The sequence below is a fragment of the Lineus longissimus genome, chromosome 14 (genome assembly GCF_910592395.1).
Source record: "Lineus longissimus chromosome 14, tnLinLong1.2, whole genome shotgun sequence".
In the NCBI taxonomy this organism is placed as follows: Eukaryota; Metazoa; Nemertea; class Pilidiophora; order Heteronemertea; family Lineidae; genus Lineus; species Lineus longissimus.
In genome coordinates this window covers 138,390-157,377 of record NC_088321.1, presented here as the reverse complement: position 1 = coordinate 157,377, position 18,988 = coordinate 138,390, and the positions used below count along the sequence as shown (strand labels likewise).

The 18,988-nt window shown below is 43.5% G+C and overlaps 3 protein-coding genes across 4 annotated transcripts; 1 reads left to right on the top strand and 2 right to left on the bottom strand.

The window, feature by feature from the left end:
* Positions 1 to 2: 2 nt before the first annotated feature.
* On the bottom strand, positions 3 to 5,180 carry LOC135498598 (methylcrotonoyl-CoA carboxylase beta chain, mitochondrial-like). The gene is made up of 12 exons (XM_064788917.1): positions 5,008 to 5,180; positions 4,424 to 4,490; positions 3,885 to 4,071; positions 3,522 to 3,649; positions 3,084 to 3,196; positions 2,634 to 2,812; positions 2,311 to 2,506; positions 2,034 to 2,183; positions 1,491 to 1,714; positions 1,207 to 1,321; positions 874 to 959; positions 3 to 571 (listed from the first exon to the last, which is right to left on the bottom strand). The coding sequence occupies exons 1-12, from the start codon at positions 5,152 to 5,154 to the stop codon at positions 454 to 456; spliced, it is 1,710 nt and encodes a 569-aa protein (XP_064644987.1). The 5' UTR covers positions 5,155 to 5,180; the 3' UTR covers positions 3 to 453.
* Positions 5,181 to 5,990: 810 nt separating this feature from the next.
* LOC135498600 (U6 snRNA-associated Sm-like protein LSm7) lies at positions 5,991 to 8,058 on the top strand. Of its 2 annotated transcripts, XM_064788920.1 has the most exons (4): positions 5,991 to 6,033; positions 6,790 to 6,919; positions 7,001 to 7,072; positions 7,397 to 8,058. In XM_064788920.1, exons 1-4 carry the CDS (start codon positions 6,022 to 6,024, stop codon positions 7,534 to 7,536), a joined length of 354 nt encoding a protein of 117 aa, XP_064644990.1. In that variant the 5' UTR covers positions 5,991 to 6,021; the 3' UTR covers positions 7,537 to 8,058. The 2 variants fall into 2 exon arrangements, with proteins under 2 accessions (XP_064644990.1, XP_064644989.1); XM_064788919.1 differs by lacking the exon at positions 5,991 to 6,033 and having other exon boundaries at positions 6,375 to 6,919.
* Positions 8,059 to 14,023: 5,965 nt separating this feature from the next.
* Positions 14,024 to 18,724, bottom strand: LOC135498898 (biogenesis of lysosome-related organelles complex 1 subunit 6-like). Its single transcript, XM_064789415.1, has 6 exons — positions 18,626 to 18,724; positions 17,728 to 17,957; positions 17,272 to 17,383; positions 15,603 to 15,690; positions 15,053 to 15,139; positions 14,024 to 14,716 (listed from the first exon to the last, which is right to left on the bottom strand). Exons 2-6 carry the CDS (start codon positions 17,954 to 17,956, stop codon positions 14,564 to 14,566), a joined length of 669 nt encoding a protein of 222 aa, XP_064645485.1. The 5' UTR covers position 17,957; positions 18,626 to 18,724; the 3' UTR covers positions 14,024 to 14,563.
* Between the last annotated feature and the right edge of the window lie 264 nt (positions 18,725 to 18,988).

Below are 18,988 nucleotides of genomic sequence, written 5' to 3'. Positions count from 1 at the left end.
TCACCAGTATTTACACACAATTCAATAGGACTTTGTTTATAGTAATCAATTACAAGTGCTCTTGTACTCTTCAATACTAAAACCTTATCCAAGAATATAGGTACCAAATTAATTTGCCACACACATTTGTTTTTCTGGTCTCACTTTCCAGAGAGTCACACTTGGTCAGTTGTGGAGCGGCTCTGAGTCTGTGCAGAGACTAGGTCACAGTTCACGTGGCAGAGTTCAGAGAAGCACTGAGACGTAGTCCACATGTGTCTGTCACATTGTACTATTACAGTATCTGCTGCGTTAAGATGCCAAACTTGGTCCTTGCGGTGATCGGTTACAGCAAAACACTGTTGGGAGGATGTCAGTTACAGCGCTCCCGTATGAAAACCGCGCCTGGGAATATCAGTCCAAAATGAATTTACCAAGCACACACTTCGGTCGATCTGTTCCTCGACTGCCATTCTACATCCTAAAGACACCAAACTTGGTCTCTTGCGGCGGTTGGTTGAGTGAAGCACTGAGGCTGAGTCCTAGGATATTCCGTGTGTCGGCCGGGTCTATCACGCCATCATCCCACAATCTGTAAGGCAAGTAATCAAAATGTAGAAGTCTTCCAAAGGAGCACACCAATATTGTGACCATCAAGTTCTGGTGAAGAACTTGCCAATGACTTGTCATGTCAATTTGTTTACAATGGTACCAGAAAGCTCATCAAGAGCTTTCCAATGAATGGTCATGATAATAGGTCTACAAGCAGTACATGTACCATCAGAAAGTGCTCATGAAGAGCTTTCCGATCAATGGTCATGTTGACCTATTATTCTTAAAGCAGCAAAAACTCATTTTGTGATGAAACGCTTCATGTAATGGAGTGTTTATTACCTGGCGCTGGAGAAATATGGACTCCCCTCGGCCTCGTACTTCTTGATGACAGGATCCTTCAGCGCTTTCTCTTCTTCTGCTGTCCACTACAAAGATATAAATTGGGTTGAGAAGTGCCACGTGGCAAAGGGATCCCCGCCCAATAACGTATCGCACTCTTGAACAGCCATATTTGACTAATCAGAGACACTTTAATTGTGCTTTACTGCACTGATTTCTGATTCACCAACCACAGATCACCCAATGTGTTGACATCCTCAGCAATTCTTGATCATTTTAGCCAAGATGCGATCTTTAACCTTGTTCCATTTCCAGGGTGACAATCATACGTACCGTCTTCCCCTCCCGTAGTCGCTGTTCCTTAGCAACCTGTGCCAGCACGCCCGCAGCCTGCTCACCACCCATGACTGATATGCGAGCGTTAGGCCACATGTACATGAACCGGGGTCTGAAATCAGATCAAGATTGGTCGTTACATTACTGAAGACTTGAACATTCTTCTTCACCACTTCAAGTTCATCAGTGTATGGTTAAATGATAGGATGAAGAGAGAAGCATCAGGATGTCCTGTCAACCTTAACGCTGCCACACCACCTGAACAACCAAATCCTTCTTACCCATAAGCCCGGCCACACATCCCATAATTTCCAGCACCATACGACCCTCCGATAATAACTGTAAGCTTTGGTACTTTAGCGGTGGCGACTGCTGTGACTAGTTTGGCGCCATTCTTTGCTATACCGCCAGCCTCCGCGTCACGTCCGACCATGAAGCCAGTGATGTTTTGAAGGAAGAGCAATGGAATGCCACGCTGACTGCACAGTTGAATAAAATGGGTCCCCTGCAAGAAGATAGAATCCATGTTTAAACGGGCGACACGCGGCAACAACGGTCACAATACCATCACTTTCATCACAGGCGCGTGATGATATCAGAATAAACTGCCGATCGATCATTCATCACAAAACCTACAGAAATCTCCATAAAACCTGGACATAAAAGAGTAACAGTTTGTGTGTATCGGTCAATTCTGGGCTGAAAAGTTGCTATGATTCTGGAATCTTTCTGTATGAGTAGATGCTAAATGGCAGCCTGTGCTGGAGAGAGCACGCATGCAGTAGTGACGCGATTGGGCAAAAGTCGAAGAAAAACAGACAAACCTTCAGCGCCGACTCAGAAAATAGAACACCGTTATTTCCCAGAATTCCTATCGGATAGCCCCACAGACGCGCGAATCCTGTGACTAGCGTTTCTCCGTACATCGCCTTGAATTCATCGAACTTGCTACCGTCTACGATCCTAGCGATAACCTGCAGAAGATTGAAGGTCAAGTCAGGTGAGAAGTCTAAATATGGACGGGTGCTTTTAACCCAATCAAGGGTGGTAAGGCTGTTTTAAATGTTCAGCCACTACATTGACATGACGACCTTGACCTACCTCCCGTATATCAATAGTCTTCATGAGGTTATCTCCAACGATACCATAGAGTTCGTGCGCCGGAAACAGCGGTTCCTCCGGTGTTTCAATTGTCACTCCAGGGTTCTTTTTGTAATTGAGATTTTTGATGCATCGCCGTGTGATATGGAGAGCGTGGAGGTCGTCATGGGCGTAGTAATCTGTCACACCTGATTTCCTGAAAGAATATTTAGAAACAATCATTACAAGGACTTCATACGGGTAATATTAAATATCAAATGTCTGATTTCATCTTCAGATCAGAATAATCTTTTAAGATATTTTCCAGTAAAACACTAACTTACGAGCAATGTAGATCAGCACCGCCCAGGTCCTCTGCCGACACTTCCTCCCCGGTGGCAGCCTTCACCAGCGGTGGTCCTCCCAGGAATATAGTGCCCTGTTTGCGTACTATGATGCTCTCATCAGCCATGGCGGGGACATAGGCACCACCTGCTGTACAGCTGCCTAGGACGACCGCAATCTGAAATGTGGTAAATATCAACATAAATATGAACTATTGTCTACCAATATCAGTGACAGCGATGAGGGGTTAGAGGTAACCTGTCTGACCCCTCGCACTTGCATGCTGCCCAAGGTGACAAACATGAGAAGATTAAATATTTGGGACCTTTCTGCATAATCAGGATGGGGTAGGGGCTGTCTGATGATGAAGCCTTGCTTCTTCATCTTGATGTGGCCCTTTTAAGATCTTAAGACGAGACTTAAATGGATGGATATCCTTGAGTACTTGCCTGGGGAATCCCCTTGGATGACATCACAGCTTGATTAAAGAATATCCGACCAAAGTGATCGCGGTCGGGGAAGACGTCGGCCTGGCGTGGCAGATTGGCACCACCAGAATCAACTGCAAAAATCATTAGAATATTCAAGGCCTATTGCTGTGTTTTCTTCCTGTGTACCTTCATATGTCCTCCAAGGTCGCCACTGCACATCACTTTGTCTTAATAAGCAAACACCACGGAAGCTCTTACTTTGTAAAAACTTGTGATTGTAAAGATGATTTCCAGCCACTTTATTGAATGATGAGGGAGTGAGGCCTACCATTTTCATAGCCCCTGCAAGCAGACTTTTGAGCAATATGTTCATGATGAGAAAAGACTACTTTAAAACCTCTTTCTAGTGATTGTGAAGAGCGGGGAATATCAGTACGCTGAAGCAAGGCTCCTTACCTAAATATATACAAGGAAGATTGTTTTCATGCGCTATGTCCTGAGCTCGTAAATGCTTCTTGACGGTAATTGGATAATATGTGCCGGCCTTGACCGTTGGGTCATTGGCCAAGATGAGACACTCTTGACTGAAAGAAACCATACAACGTTAAATAAGCAGCTGTCTGCAGCACTGATTGTACCTATTTGTTGTGCCTTGGCACCCTGCCACTCAGTATCTGGTTCCAGATTTGTGTGCTCATATAGTCCTCAAAAAGTTATGTGATAAGTAACCTGAACATCCTGGGAAGTTTCCCTTCATCCCGAGCAATATTCTGAGCTGTACAAGTTTCTAAACTCAGACATTTTTCACCTCTTCCTCACCCTGAAATTCTGCCGATGCCTGATATAATGCCACCAGCCGGAACCTCCTCCTTCCCATACAACTGATATCCTGCCAACTGTGAGAATTCAAGAAATGGAGATCCAGGATCGATCAGATTGTTTATGCGTTCCCTTGGTAACATCTTCCCGCGTGATGTGTGACGGACTATTGCCTTTTCTCCACCACCTTCATAAAAGAGAAAGTCAGTTTAATCCTGTGGTATCTTGTCAAAATGTTCCCTAAACAAAACAATCTAGTTTATGCAAATTCAAAATCTGTGTTGCTATGGCATCTGTTTCATAACAACAAGAGCCCAATGACGGCAGATTCCTGGGTGAAATATCCAACATTCCTAGTTTCAAAACAGTGCCATCATGTACATTGTATGAGGCAAGCGCAAATGGTAAAAAATAGTAATAGTCCCTTTACTCTAGTGTGAACAGAACTCTTCTGGACTGAAGCTATAACTTGACCACTTGCACCATAACATGTGTCAGCTCCTAAACAGTAGAGTGAGGTGCTTTATCCATTAACCTACCCTTAACTATATGTGCCACACGGTCCTTCAGCTGTTGTACTATCGCCTCCATCCGCGTGTAGTTTTCCTGAAAGAACGTATTTCAAACACTCAAGATTGATCACTACATTAAAAAGTGTGCCATTTTCCACACAACTCACTGGCAAGGCAAGGCGTAGGTGCCCGTTTTTTAGCAAAAAATACTTCAAAGAAGCTTAAATATGGCGTAAATCCGATTGTCTTAGCCAATGTACGTCGCTGGTTCATTTGACTAGTGTGCGACTATGCGGCTTGTTTGCTGCTTGGTTGTTATGGCCAGCAGTGGCTTCCTCGGCCTGGTATAAGGGTATCTACTGGGGAGATATCACATGAAAATAGGTGACACGTTGCGGAGTGATGGAGGAAGAAGTCCACCACACCAAGAGATCACAATCTTGAAGACGAAGTGACAAACAGCTCACAAGGATCTTTTTAGATTCCTTCTCCTTCTTCTACCTTAACCCTTCCTGTATATTTACACCCTCTTGTGACAGATAACTTGTCCGAAAATAAGTAATGTATTGCATTAAAAATTTCTACGTCCAATTATCGGACTACACAATTACCTGATAATCTGGCGAATTCGCGTCTGGCTGGGTCCCAATTGTGGCGCATTTATCAATATTGTAATATCTGATGCTGGCTCTGACACATTTTGTTAACGAATTGCCTCGAAACGGGCTAAACACACTCATCTTGAAAACGTTTTGCATATTTTAGAAAACTTATTGTTGTGGTCGATGCGCAAAATATACTGAAAGACGATCTTTCCAACGCTTCCGTTTTAACGATGTGACTTCTCTCCGTTTCCAAAGACATGATATTATAACACACTTAATTGCTTTCTACCTCCATGTTTGATGGAATATTTTCTCTCTATTGAGGCAAAAAGTGGGCATGACCGCCGAATAGGGAGGCACGAAACAGCGTTGGCATCACCAGCACCGTACATATCGTATCCTCCTTACTTGCTTCTCTCATCCCAGGAGGAAATGGGTACCAGGCTCGGCAGAGTGTTCGAGCGCCGGGCTTATAACCAGCTGTTGCAGTACTGGTCCCTCCATTCCCTTAACGATGGTTTGTGGGCCATTCTTAGACTGACCTGGACACCTTGGACAACGACACAACTTTTCACCATGAGTACCAGGTGCCATCGGAAGCCGTAACGGCTCTTGAGGCTTGATTACTTTACAGCAGTTGGGCGCTTTTTACTTTGTTCCGATTGTCGCGCCATCTCTAGGAATAAGGTAGAACTGAACAATTTTTCAATAAATTTCAGTTCTTTCATTTTTGCAAAGGTGGCGCGGCGATCGAACCGTGGCATTTCTGCCCGATCAGTGGTGCCGTTGCGACTCCGTTCTAAAGGTCTACCATACCCTGGGTGTTCAATGTTCGGATCCAAGAAGGGAAACTCGATGGAGTGCCCAGGATGACTAAATCGATCTAACTAACGAACTAACTAACTAACTCGATCTCGTTGATGGAATATCAACGAGACAGGTTGTGACTATGTTCCTTGCATTCAATATCGGCTTAAACGGAACGTAACTACATTTCACTGACAACGACAACATTTCAAAATGGCGCAAGTTGTAAGAAACTTGTGTTAAAATTCGTTTCCTTCGCCCTCAAAAATCCTAATCATCCAATTATATTTTACGTTAAGACTTGACAGAATAGAAGTTTTGTTTATTGTGTCTGATGTGATGTATTGATTATTGTACTATATGCTATGTATGGGCAGGTTTTGATAAAAGAAATATGGAAATCATCCCGTCCTCGTTTTTGAAATGTACAGGATGTGCCAAACATATTTCCCTAACGAAGTGGCTATTCTTACAGAACTGTAACAATATGTATTGTATGGCAATTTTAGGTAATAGACTGAGGATAAGGGGGTTAGGATTAGTGGCAGGGTAGTGTTGGTGTTCAGATCTGAGTGTTAGTGTTAAGGGTTGGGGCTATGCTGCCTGGTTGGTTAGGTTTGGGTTAGGCTCACTCGGGCTCGGGCAGGCCTAAATGTCTGCTATCAGACTACCCATGTGAAATGTGCTGAGACTGGCGTAAAAATGAACTAAAGTATGGTACTTAATCCATCACTCAAATGTCATGCCTTTTTTGGGCACTGACAAGTGACATGGCCTGATCAGCGGGGATTGTTATTTTAGTAAACTGGGGAACAAGTTATTGTTAACAATCCCAATTCAACTGATCATTAGGCTTTTACTATGGTCTTCTAGAGATATGAGGATTGATATAGGCCTACCGGTACCTACCTGGATTCGAAATGAGTCTGACTTTTTTAGATGGTTTTGCTTGTGAGAACGTTTACTTTCTTTACATTTCAGCATCAGCAACAACGAGGTGAGCGTGATCAGGGTCAAGGTGATAAGGAGAAGAAGAAGAAAGAAACCATCTTAGATTTGTCCAAGTATCTCGATCGAGCAATTCGGGTCAAATTCAGTGGCGGACGCGAAGGTAAGATCTTAAAATGTATATCTAGTGCTAATTAATCTTCTAATATATTCAAATGTAACAGATGTGTTTTCCTCATTCCAGCTGCTGGCATTCTAAAAGGTTATGATCCCCTCCTCAACCTTGTACTCGACAACACCACAGAATATTTACGAGGTAACGTTTTTTAAAACATTACATAAGGTGTATTCCCTTCTTGCTTACTGCACTGAAAAACCCACCCTCAAAACCTGATTGGGGTGCTATCCACTAGTGCTAGGCATGTGCTTGTACCGGGTAGTTACAAAACATAGGAAATTGAAAAACATGACGAAGCCTAGCATGCCCTGGGAAAGTGTGCAAACAATGTTTGCCTAATAACCAGGCCAGAGTTGATGTGGCGCTGTGCAGATCAAAGGGGAACTAATAGTTGGGACGAAACCAACCCAAACTAAATGCCAAGTATTACAAGCTCAACAAACCGATCGTCTCATTTTGCAGATCCAGATGATCCATTCAAACTGACGGAAGATACACGACCACTTGGACTTGTTGTGTGTCGAGGGACGTCTGTTGTTTTAATATGTCCATCGGAGGGGATGGAAATGATTGCAAATCCTTTTGTGAGTCAGGAAGGATGAGAATGAGCTTAGCACGCCTGCTCTCTCGGACATCGGTGACCATTTTGTACAAACACGCCTAGCAAAGGCAAAATTCAGAACTGAAATTATGATTTATGCATTTCTACCTAATTTCATTGGTCATTTTGATGTGAAAATGAGATGAATTTTGTGATGTGCTGGGTAAATAAAAGGTTGGTAACAATAATATTGTTGTGCAGTTGGAACTGGATGACTGGTGGACCATTAGAGTACAATACTGTAAAACTGCCCAGGAACTGTCACACTATGGATGGCAGCTCCACTTCTTAATATAAGTCCAGTTTGGGCACCTTGATTGTCATCACTTGTGAGTTTTCAGGACTGCATCCCGAGTCAAGTTAATGAATTGTGTGTAAGGGCTACTGTAAATCAGTCAGGAGTTGTTGCTACTTCTGAACATCACAACTTCAATGAAATCAAATGTTCCATTTCACTTTCAAAGTCCCAACAACTCTTGCCTGAGATTACAGTTTTTTCGTAAGTTTTGTAATAAAATCATGTCAAAAAAGATACAAGATTTTAACTTATTGATTATTCAAATTTCATCCTATCAATATCACACAACTTTGCTAATCCACACCAAGTCCTCCCCGGTCACACCAAACTACCCCAAAGCCCATATTTCTGGACCATCTTGATGTCTCTAGTGTAGATGTGTGTGCCTTGATATGACGAGTAGTTCAGTGCCTTGATATGACGAGTAGTTCAGTGCCTTGACATGACGAGTAGTTCAGTGCCTTATTTTTGTCACAACTTGTTTGTGGAAAGAGACAAAATCAATATGCTTTGCACCTAGCCTAAGGGTCAACGGGGTCCTCGAGGTGTGGAAGGATTGGGCAGCATTCCAAAAGCATCCAATCAAAATGTATCCTAATGTACCAAATCTTCCATTACAAAGGGCCAGGGATGCAAATCCAAGACCAAGTACTAGCTGACTTCGGCCATTACTGCAAAGGTAAAAGTCTGATGTCGTGGACTGTCCGTTACGGTGCCCGTGATTCTTACCCTTAGGATTCGCAGCAGGTGTTACTGTTACCCGGCCCTTGATCTCGACTCCTGTCCTGGAGCTAGACTATGCTGTCAAGTAACCCTCCCGTATCTCCACGGTTACTCCATCGTGATGATCAACTTGATGACATGCTTGGTGTAAGGAAATGTCCTCAATCTCTTTTTGAAACCAGTTACGATGCGTCACAACCATCGACTTGAATATAATATGTCCGAGTGGGTTCCAGTCTCGGCAGAGTGTTTATAGCGCCGGGCTTACAAACAGCGGTTGCAGTACTGGTCCCCTCCATTCCATAACGATGGCTTTTGGACTATGCTTTAGACTGACCTGGACACCTTGGACAACGACACAACCTCTCACCATGAGGACCAGGTGCCATCGGAAACCGTAACGGCCCCTGATTACTTCACAGTAAGATTTTTACTTGTTCCGATTGTCGCGCCATCTCTAGGAATAAGCACGGAACTGAACAATTTTTCAACAAATTTCAGTTCTTCTAATTTTGCAAAGATGGCGCGGCGATCGAACCATGGCATTTCTGCCCGTTCAGGTGCCGTTGCGTCTCCGTTCTAAAGGTCTATCATACCAGGACATTTTGAGTTTTACTGAATCAATTTTGTTACATGACGAGTGGTATCTCCTCTACCTGGACTAGATTATCACGGGGTCAGTAACTTTGCCATTCTAACTTTAGAGGGGCTACTGGGGACGGACTCAAGAATCGATTCGATACTTTGCGTGGAAATTGGTTTTTGGGCGACGGTTACAGTCTTGACACTACAGGGGCTGATTTCGTCTTCCCAAGATTCGCCATCGTGATGATCAACTTGATGACACGCATTGTGAAAGAAATGTCCTCAATCACTTTTTGAAACCAGTTATGGGCGTCACAACCATCGACTTGAATGCCTACGTCTGAGTCGATATCTGGACAACTCCCCACCCCCCACTTCCCCCGACAGTTCTCAGATTGCACCCCAGTCAAATTGTCCCCCGTTATATCGTTAGGGAAATGTTTTTGCCATTGGAAACCGTAACGGTCCCTGATTATTTTACAATAGTTGGGTGCTTTTTGAATGAATGAATGAATTTTATTACTCAGACCTTGATAAAAGGTACAAGAGTACCAAAAGATAACATAAGTGAGAAATAAAGGAGGAAAGCACTTCATGAAAGAACTACGCCATCGCCATCTTCAGGGCAATGTAGGAACTGAAAATACCGTGAAAATATTGTTTGGTCTTTTCAGTTCCTACATTGTCCTGAAGATGGCGATGGCCATCATCAGGAGGGCAGGCTCTATTCTACAGACCAAAGACTTTACAGACCTCGTTTTGGTTCGGCGCTGAAGGTGTTAACTAAACCAGGTCAAAATCAACCACACTTTGTGCTGATTCGGACTAAATCTTTATCATTTCAGATCTCTTTGAGCTGGTTTTCGGAGTCTCATTGACTTCATGAAAGAACTACGCCATCGCCATCTTCAGGGCAAGGTAGACACTGAAAAGACAAAACGCAATTTTCAGTTTCTACCTTGCCCTGAAGATGGCGATGGCGTAGTTCTTTTACTCTCCTATTGTCGCGCCATCTCTAGGAATAAGCATGCAACTGAACAATTTTTCAACAAATTTCAGTTCTTCTAATTTTAGCCAAGATGGCGCGGCGATCGAACCGTGGCATATCTGCCCGTTCAGGTGCCGTTGCGTCTCCGTTCTAAAGGTCTACCATACCAGGACATTTTAAGTTTTACTGAATCAATTTTGTTACATGACGAGTGGTATCTCCTCTACCTGGACTAGATTATCACGGGGTCAGTAACTTTGCCATTCTAACTTTAGAGGGGCTACTGGGGACGGACTCAAGAATCGATTCGATACTTCGCGTGGAAATTGGTTTTTGGGCTCCGGTTACAGTCTTGACACTACAGGGGCTGATTTCGTCTTCCCAAGATTCGCCATCGTGATGATCAACTTGATGACATGCATTGTGTGAAAGAAATGTCCTCAATCACTTTTTGAAACCAGTTACGATGCGTCACAACCATCGACTTGAATGCCTATGTCTGAGTCGATATCTGGCCAACTCCCCACCCCCACCTCCCCCGACAGTTCTCAGATTGCACCCCAGTCAAATTGTCCCCCGTTATATCGTTAGGGAAGTGTTTTTGCCATTGGAAACCGTAACGGTCCCTGATTATTTTACAATAGTTGGGTGCTTTTTGAATGAATGAATGAATTTTATTACTCAGACCTTGATGAAAGGTACAAGAGTACCAAAAGATAACATAAGTGAGAAATAAAGGAGGAAAGCACTTCATGAAAGAACTACGCCATCGCCATCTTCAGGGCAATGTAGGAACTGAAAATACCGTGAAAATATTGTTTGGTCTTTTCAGTTCCTACATTGTCCTGAAGATGGCGATGGCCAGGGTCTATTCTACAGACCAAAGACTTTACAGACCTCGTTTTGGTTCGGCGCTGAAGGTGTTAACTAAACCAGGTCAAAATCAACCACACTTTGTGCTGATTCGGACTAAATCTTTATCATTTCAGATCTCTTTGAGCTGGTTTTCGGAGTCTCATTGACTTCATGAAAGAACTACGCCATCGCCATCTTCAGGGCAAGGTAGACACTGAAAAGACAAAACGCAATTTTCAGTTTCTACCTTGACCTGAAGATGGCGATGGCGTAGTTCTTTTACTCTCCTATTGTCGCGCCATCTCTAGGAATAAGCATGCAACTGAACAATTTTTCAACAAATTTCAGTTCTCTCATTTTTGCCAAGATGGCGCGGCGATCGAACCGTGGCATATCTGCCCGTTCAGGTGCCGTTGCGTCTCCGTTCTAAAGGTCTACCATACCAGGACATTTTAAGTTTTACTGAATCAATTTTGTTACATGACGAGTGGTATCTCCTCTACCTGGACTAGATTATCACGGGGTCAGTAACTTTGCCATTCTAACTTTAGAGGGGCTACTGGGGACGGACTCAAGAATCGATTCGATACTTTGCGTGGAAATTGGTTTTTGGGCGACGGTTACAGTCTTGACACTACAGGGGCTGATTTCGTCTTCCCAAGATTCGCCATCGTGATGATCAACTTGATGACATGCATTGTGTGAAAGAAATGTCCTCAATCACTTTTTGAAACCAGTTATGGGCGTCACAACCATCGACTTGAATGCCTATGTCTGAGTCGATATCTGGACAACTCCCCACCCCCCACCTCCCCCGACAGTTCTCAGATTGCACCCCAGTCAAATTGTCCCCCGTAATATCTTTAGGGAAATGTTTTTGCCATTGGAAACCGTAACGGTCCTTGATTATTTTACAATAGTTGGGTGCTTTTTGAATGAATGAATGAATGAATGAATGAATGAATGAATGAATGAATGAATTTTATGAATCAGACCTTAATAAAAGGTACAAGAGTACCAAAAGATAACATAAGTGAGAAATAAAGGTGGAAAGCACTTCATGAGAGAACTACGCCATCGCCATCTTCAGGGCAATGTAGGAACTGAAAATAGCGTGAAAATATTGTTTGGTCTTTTCAGTTCCTACATTGTCCTGAAGATGGCGATGGCCATCATCAGGAGGGCAGGGTCTATTCTACAGACCAAAGACTTTACAGACCTCGTTTTGGTTCGGCGCTGAAGGTGTTAACTAAACCAGGTCAAAATCAACCACACTTTGTGCTGATTCGGAGTAAATCTTTATCATTTCAGATCTCTTTGAGCTGGTTTTCGGAGTCTCATTGACTTCATGAAAGAACTACGCCATCGCCATCTTCAGGGCAAGGTAGAAACTGAAAAGACAAAACGCAATTTTCAGTTTCTACCTTGCCCTGAAGATGGCGATGGCGTAGTTCTTTACTGTCCGATTGTCGCGCCATCTCTAGGAATTAGCATGCAACTGAACAATTTTTCAACAAATTTCAGTTCTCTCATTTTTGCCAAGATGGCGCGGCGATCGAACCGTGGCATATCTGCCCGTTCAGGTGCCGTTGCGTCTCCGTTCTAAAGGTCTACCATACCAGGACATTTTAAGTTTTACTGAATCAATTTTGTTACATGACGAGTGGTATCTCCTCTACCTGGACTAGATTATCACGGGGTCAGTAACTTTGCCATTCTAACTTTAGAGGGGCTACTGGGGACGGACTCAAGAATCGATTCGATACTTCGCGTGGAAATTGGTTTTTGGGCGACGGTTACAGTCTTGACACTACAGGGGCTGATTTCGTCTTCCCAAAATTCGCCATCGTGATGATCAACTTGATGACATGCATTGTGTGAAAGAAATGTCCTCAATCACTTTTTGAAACCAGTTACGATGCGTCACAACCATCGACTTGAATGCCTACGTCTGAGTCGATATCTGGACAACTCCCCACCCCCACCTCCCCCGACAGTTCTCAGATTGCACCCCAGTCAAATTGTCCCCCGTTATATCGTTAGGGAAGTGTTTTTGCCATTGGAAACCGTAACGGTCCCTGATTATTTTACAATAGTTGGGTGCTTTTTGAATGAATGAATGATGAATGAATGAATGAATGAATTTTATTACTCAGACCTTAATAAAAGGTACAAGAGTACCAAAAGATAACATAAGTGAGAAATAAAGGAGGAAAGCACTTCATGAAAGAACTACGCCATCGCCATCTTCAGGGCAATGTAGGAACTGAAAATAGCGTGAAAATATTGTTTGGTCTTTTCAGTTCCTACATTGTCCTGAAGATGGCGATGGCCATCATCAGGAGGGCAGGGTCTATTCTACAGACCAAAGACTTTACAGACCTCGTTTTGGTTCGGCGCTGAAGGTGTTAACTAAACCAGGTCAAAATCAACCACACTTTGTGCTGATTCGGACTAAATCTTTATCATTTCAGATCTCTTTGAGCTGGTTTTCGGAGTCTCATTGACTTCATGAAAGCACTACGCCATCGCCATCTTCAGGGCAAGATAGAAACTGAAAAGACAAAACGCAATTTTCAGTTTCTACCTTGCCCTGAAGATGGCGATGGCGTAGTTCTTTACTGTCCGATTGTCGCGCCATCTCTAGGAATAAGCATGCAACTGAACAATTTTTCAACAAATTTCAGTTCTCTCATTTTAGCCAAGATGGCGCGGCGATCAAAGCGTGGCATTTCTGCCCGTTCAGGTGCCGTTGCGACTCCGTTCTAAAGGTCTATCATGACATGTGTGTCATTATGACATCACATACTATCTTACTGGATGGGCACATTACGGGGAGGGCACACACAGTGGTCTAGTGGTTGTCCTAATCTGGACCACAAACGGTGCTTGCATGGAGCCCCCCCCCCCCCCCCAGGTTTACAACCAGCTGAATGTCCATCAAGGACTTCATTGTGGGGACTGCCAAGTGCCACAGGAACACCAGGTCAACATGATGACTGATTATTGTCCAAATCTAAGAACGATAACAAAACAAGATAATCTTTGCACAATTTTTGTTTATTTCATATTAATATATTATATAAAAATCAACTTGTTTCCTAAACGCTATTTACAATTTAACTCTCGTCCTAATCTTTGAGAATTATACTACAATCAAAAAGCCACTGACATGAGCTAACCATTCTGGCTTCTTCTCAGGCCTGAAATGAGAGAACTTTTTGACCTATGTACCCTTGAATGTGTTGATTCTAATCATGGTTGGTCCCCAATTTATGGCAGAAAGCATCCAGTACAGTTACTTTGCCCCCCCCATACCAATTGCGGCCCCCCCAACACCAATTGCGGCCCTACAGTGGACACCATAGGGAACGTCTATACAAGTGCTCCACGTTCCTGTGGTTGACACCATAGGGAAGAGAACGTCTATACAAGTGCTCCACGTTCCTGTGGTTGACACCATAGGGAAGAGAACGTCTATACAAGTCCTCCACGTTCCTGTGGTTGACACCATAAGGAAGAGAACGTCTATACAAGTCCTCCACGTTCCTGTGGTTGACACCATAAGGAAGAGAACATCTATACAAGTCCTCCACGTTCCTGTGGTTGACTGCTCGACCTCTTGATGGGACGAGCCATCAACGCTCGCTCCTTTTCAAGTTCTTTCTCATGTTTCTGTTCTCTCTGTAACATCTCCTTCTGTTTACCCTGCTGAAGGCGCAGCGCTCGTTTCTGGAAAGAAAAAACATCTCTGACTAGAATTTGAATGCAATAGTCGGTCGTGTTAACACCTCCCGGTAAAGATGGTTACTGCTGGACTAGAATCTGAATGCAATAGTCGGTCGTGTTAACACCTCCCGGTAAAGCAGGTTACTGCTGACCTAAAAGCCTTTTCAGCAACCAGGCTCAAAACACACTACAATAACAAACGTCAAAGGTGGTATAGCAAGGATGGTGAATGAAAGGCTCTGTCCAACTTATGAACTCTGAATCACCGCTTGGTAACAAAGCTTTTGGGAACAATCCATATACAGGCTGGACTCGAACCTGTCCAAAAAATGGATTTACCTTTAATTTAACTGACTTCTCGTGAAGAGCAGCCATGTCTTTTTTGACGGTCACCAGTTTGTTGTAATACTGTCTGGCTTGGTTCATCTGAAGAAGAGAACAATGACTTAAAGAAGGAGTTGCTACAGCGTCAGCGTCAGCTGTAAGATTGGTCAGCAATGATTATAACCTCCAGTCCTCTGGTAACAGGTTTCCGGCCAAGTCAATAACTGAAAACAAAGTCTTACTGCATATTGTTGTAGCGTTGTTCACGGACAGCACCTGTGTGCCTCTAGTGTCCACTTGCCAGATTATCAACCAATTCCATGTCATCTACTCTCAGGCACTGCCAAAGCACACCAAGACCTCTCATAGAGACAGCACCTGTGTGCCTCTAGTGTCCACTTGTCAGATTATCAACCAATTCCATGTCATCTACTCTCAGGCACTGCCAAAGCACACCAAGACCTCTCATAGAGACAGCACTTTCTTGCCACACCAGCATATTCTCGCCAAATTCTGCTTGAGGCTTATTTTGCTCACCAGAAAACAGACTAAAGTTTCAACCTACCATCTCTGTGAGGTCCGTGAAGGCAGTGCACTCAGTGAACTTTGACCTTTCATGTTGGACTGTCTCAATAAGCACCTTTTGGTTTTGTCTGAAAGAGAGTGGGAGGTGAGGATTGTGGTTGGCAGAGCAGGCTTAACTCCGGGCCAACAAGTAAGACAAAGACAACACTCTTGATTGGCAAGATTGCGCAGCGTTCAGTCTACTTGGTGGATGAAACAAGGTGGTACACGAGTCATCACTCTTCTGTTGTTAACGGCAAGGAACAGTCTACTTGGTGGATGAAACAAGGTGGTACCCAAGTCATCACTCTTCTGGTGTTAACGGCAAGGAACAGTCTACTTGGTGGATGAAACAAGGTGGTACCCGAGTCATCACTGTTCTGTTGTTAACGGCAAGGAACAGTCTACTTGGTGGATGAAACAAGGTGGTACCCGAGTCATCACTGTTCTGTTGTTAACGGCAAGGAACAGTCTACTTGGTGGATGAAACAAGGTGGTACCCGAGTCATCACTCTTCTGTTGTTAACGGCAAGGAACAGTCTACTTGGTGGATGAAACAAGGTGGTACACGAGTCATCACTCTTCTGTTGTTAACGGCAAGGAACAGTCTACTTGGTGGATGAAACAAGGTGGTACACGAGTCATCACTCTTCTGTTGTTAACGGCAAGGAACAGTCTACTTGGTGGATGAAACAAGGTGGTACCCGAGTCATCACTGTTCTGTTGTTAACGGCAAGGAACAGTCTACTTGGTGGATGAAACAAGGTGGTACCCGAGTCATCACTCTTCTGTTGTTAACGGCAAGGAACAGTCTACTTGGTGGATGAAACAAGGTGGTACCCGAGTCATCACTCTTCTGTTGTTAACGGCAAGGAACAGTCTACTTGGTGGATGAAACAAGGTGGTACACGAGTCATCACTCTTCTGTTGTTAACGGCAAGGAACAGTCTACTTGGTGGATGAAACAAGGTGGTACCCGAGTCATCACTCTTCTGTTGTTAACGGCAAGGAACAGTCTACTTGGTGGATGAAACAAGGTGGTACACGAGTCATCACTCTTCTGTTGTTAACGGCAAGGAACAGTCTACTTGGTGGATGAAACAAGGTGGTACCCGAGTCATCACTGTTCTGTTGTTAACGGCAAGGAACAGTCTACTTGGTGGATGAAACAAGGTGGTACCCGAGTCATCACTGTTCTGTTGTTAACGGCAAGGAACAGTCTACTTGGTGGATGAAACAAGGTGGTACCCGAGTCATCACTCTTCTGTTGTTAACGGCAAGGAACAGTCTACTTGGTGGATGAAACAAGGTGGTACCCGAGTCATCACTGTTCTGTTGTTAACGGCAAGGAACAGTCTACTTGGTGGATGAAACAAGGTGGTACCCGAGTCATCACTCTTCTGTTGTTAACGGCAAGGAACAGTCTACTTGGTGGATGAAACAAGGTGGTACACGAGTCATCACTCTTCTGTTGTTAACGGCAAGGAACAGTCTACTTGGTGGATGAAACAAGGTGGTACACGAGTCATCACTCTTCTGTTGTTAACGGCAAGGAACAGTCTACTTGGTGGATGAAACAAGGTGGTACCCGAGTCATCACTCTTCTGTTGTTAACGGCAAGGATCAACAGAGACGTTCAGGTTACAACATCAAAGACAAAGAATACTCACAACAATTCGTCCAAGGTGACCTTGGCCTTTTCTCCCTCGGGTAAGAATGCATTCAGGAAGCCCTTGGTTAGTTTCTTCACAACTTCTGGGTCAATGTCAGCAATCTCCACATCTGCAAATTCAATCTATGCAATTTTAATTCACTTTAAACTCATTTGAAGAGTTCTGATACTGTCGCCACTAAATCCACCTCGGTCTATTCAAGTCAATTTCCCCGATCACTGCAAAGCGGCATTGTTATCCTTAATATAATTGGCAGCTTTCATAACCTGTTTGGCATCAAATTTAACTTTTTAAACTCTTTGACTACCTTTGGCTTTGATCTATGTACCATGCAAAGTCAACTGCTGACCACCTACAAATCCAATGGACCTTCTTCCAAGTTATCAGCTAGATCTTGGCTATTGACAACAATCATGTCTTCAAAGAGTTGATAGATGATGTCAATTTACTGACCTGTCTTAAAGTTATCTAAACTACTCTCATTGATGGTTCTATCATTCTCCTTTACTGATTCCTTTACTCTTTCACCATCTGCCTTCTCAGTTTCATCTTCTTCTGTCTTATTTACACCAGCATCCACCACATCAGTTTCCGATGGAACATCCACCATCTCCGCCACAGTGTGACTTGTCTCCTCGAACACACCAGGGCTCGGTGGATCATCTGCCAAGTCGATCTCCATGCTGCAGTGCAAGAAAAAAAGTAATACATTTAGCACAATTTACTGAAAATCACATCACAACGTTATGATGAAATGCTGTGCTACAAACCCGTGAGAAGTGACGTCACAATGTCAAGCGTAAATAAACGTGGGCACCTTCCAGGATCTTTTTCACTTCACGCTCCCGGGCCCTATGGACCACCTGAAGAAATAGACCTCTCTCCTTCAATCAAACACATCGACATCATGCATCGTCAAGGAAACACAATATCATACACGTTGTACGGTAGCCCAAAATGACAACACTCAACAGCTTGATACATTCTTTGTCGGGTAACTGGAGCAGGAGTTGACCACAGCAATATAATTTCACTTCGTCTATGACTATGGTCGATGATTGACACAGGCTCAGATCAGCATTCATGCATCAGAGGCGGGGATCGCTCGGCTGATGCATGTGCACTTCCACGCACTGTTGATGGGGTAGAGGAGTGTTTACAGTATGGATGTACACAGTGTGTATTGATGCATTTTGTGTATTACAGTACACACAGTGTACATACTCTGACACACTGACACTACCTAACATTCCATAACGACTGTTACTCTACATGCCATGGTCAGATTCATCATAAACAATATGCAGTTACAATAACATAACACCTTAACAGCAGTTTCACCTCCACTAACCTATGTTTTCACCTCGGTCATCAAAAAGTCTTCCTGATCCTCTGGTGCCAGATGATCAGCTAATTAGGAGTTCATTATTTAGTGCAACCAGGAAATGTGTCTCAATGTATGCTAATCAGAAAAACAGTGCTACGTCATCATCACCTACTTTAAAAGATGACACATATTCTGGTCTGCTAGTATTTTGGTTAATATAAAGTAGTTTTGACAAATATATATAAAAATCATTTGCATTAGAATATTTATTAGTATAAGAGGGATCTATTCATAAAATCTGAATAACTATATATTAATCTTTCTTGAGATGAAAATGAAAAAACATGATACTGAGGTACATTAGGAAAACCAATTTATAGATCTTTG

Bases quoted from the DNA above. Each gene is read 5' to 3' on its own strand.
- LOC135498600 (XM_064788919.1), top strand. From the start codon at position 6,748: ATGGTTTTGCTTGTGAGAACGTTTACTTTCTTTACATTTCAGCATCAG. The intron at 6,920-7,000 runs GTAAGATCTTAA...TCCTCATTCCAG, and splicing joins ATTCAGTGGCGGACGCGAAG to CTGCTGGCATTCTAAAAGGT. The intron at 7,073-7,396 runs GTAACGTTTTTT...CTCATTTTGCAG, and splicing joins CACCACAGAATATTTACGAG to ATCCAGATGATCCATTCAAA.
- LOC135498898 (XM_064789415.1), bottom strand. From the start codon at position 17,956: ATGGAGATCGACTTGGCAGATGATCCACCGAGCCCTGGTGTGTTCGAG. The intron at 17,384-17,727 runs GTCAGTAAATTG...TTGAATTTGCAG, and splicing joins TTTAGATAACTTTAAGACAG to ATGTGGAGATTGCTGACATT. The intron at 15,140-15,602 runs GTAGGTTGAAAC...TCTCTTCTTCAG, and splicing joins TCACGGACCTCACAGAGATG to ATGAACCAAGCCAGACAGTA.
- LOC135498598 (XM_064788917.1), bottom strand. From the start codon at position 5,154: ATGCAAAACGTTTTCAAGATGAGTGTGTTTAGCCCGTTTCGAGGCAAT. The intron at 2,507-2,633 runs GTAAGTTAGTGT...ATATTCTTTCAG, and splicing joins GGTGCTGATCTACATTGCTC to GAAATCAGGTGTGACAGATT. The intron at 960-1,206 runs GTACGTATGATT...ATATCTTTGTAG, and splicing joins GACTACGGGAGGGGAAGACG to TGGACAGCAGAAGAAGAGAA.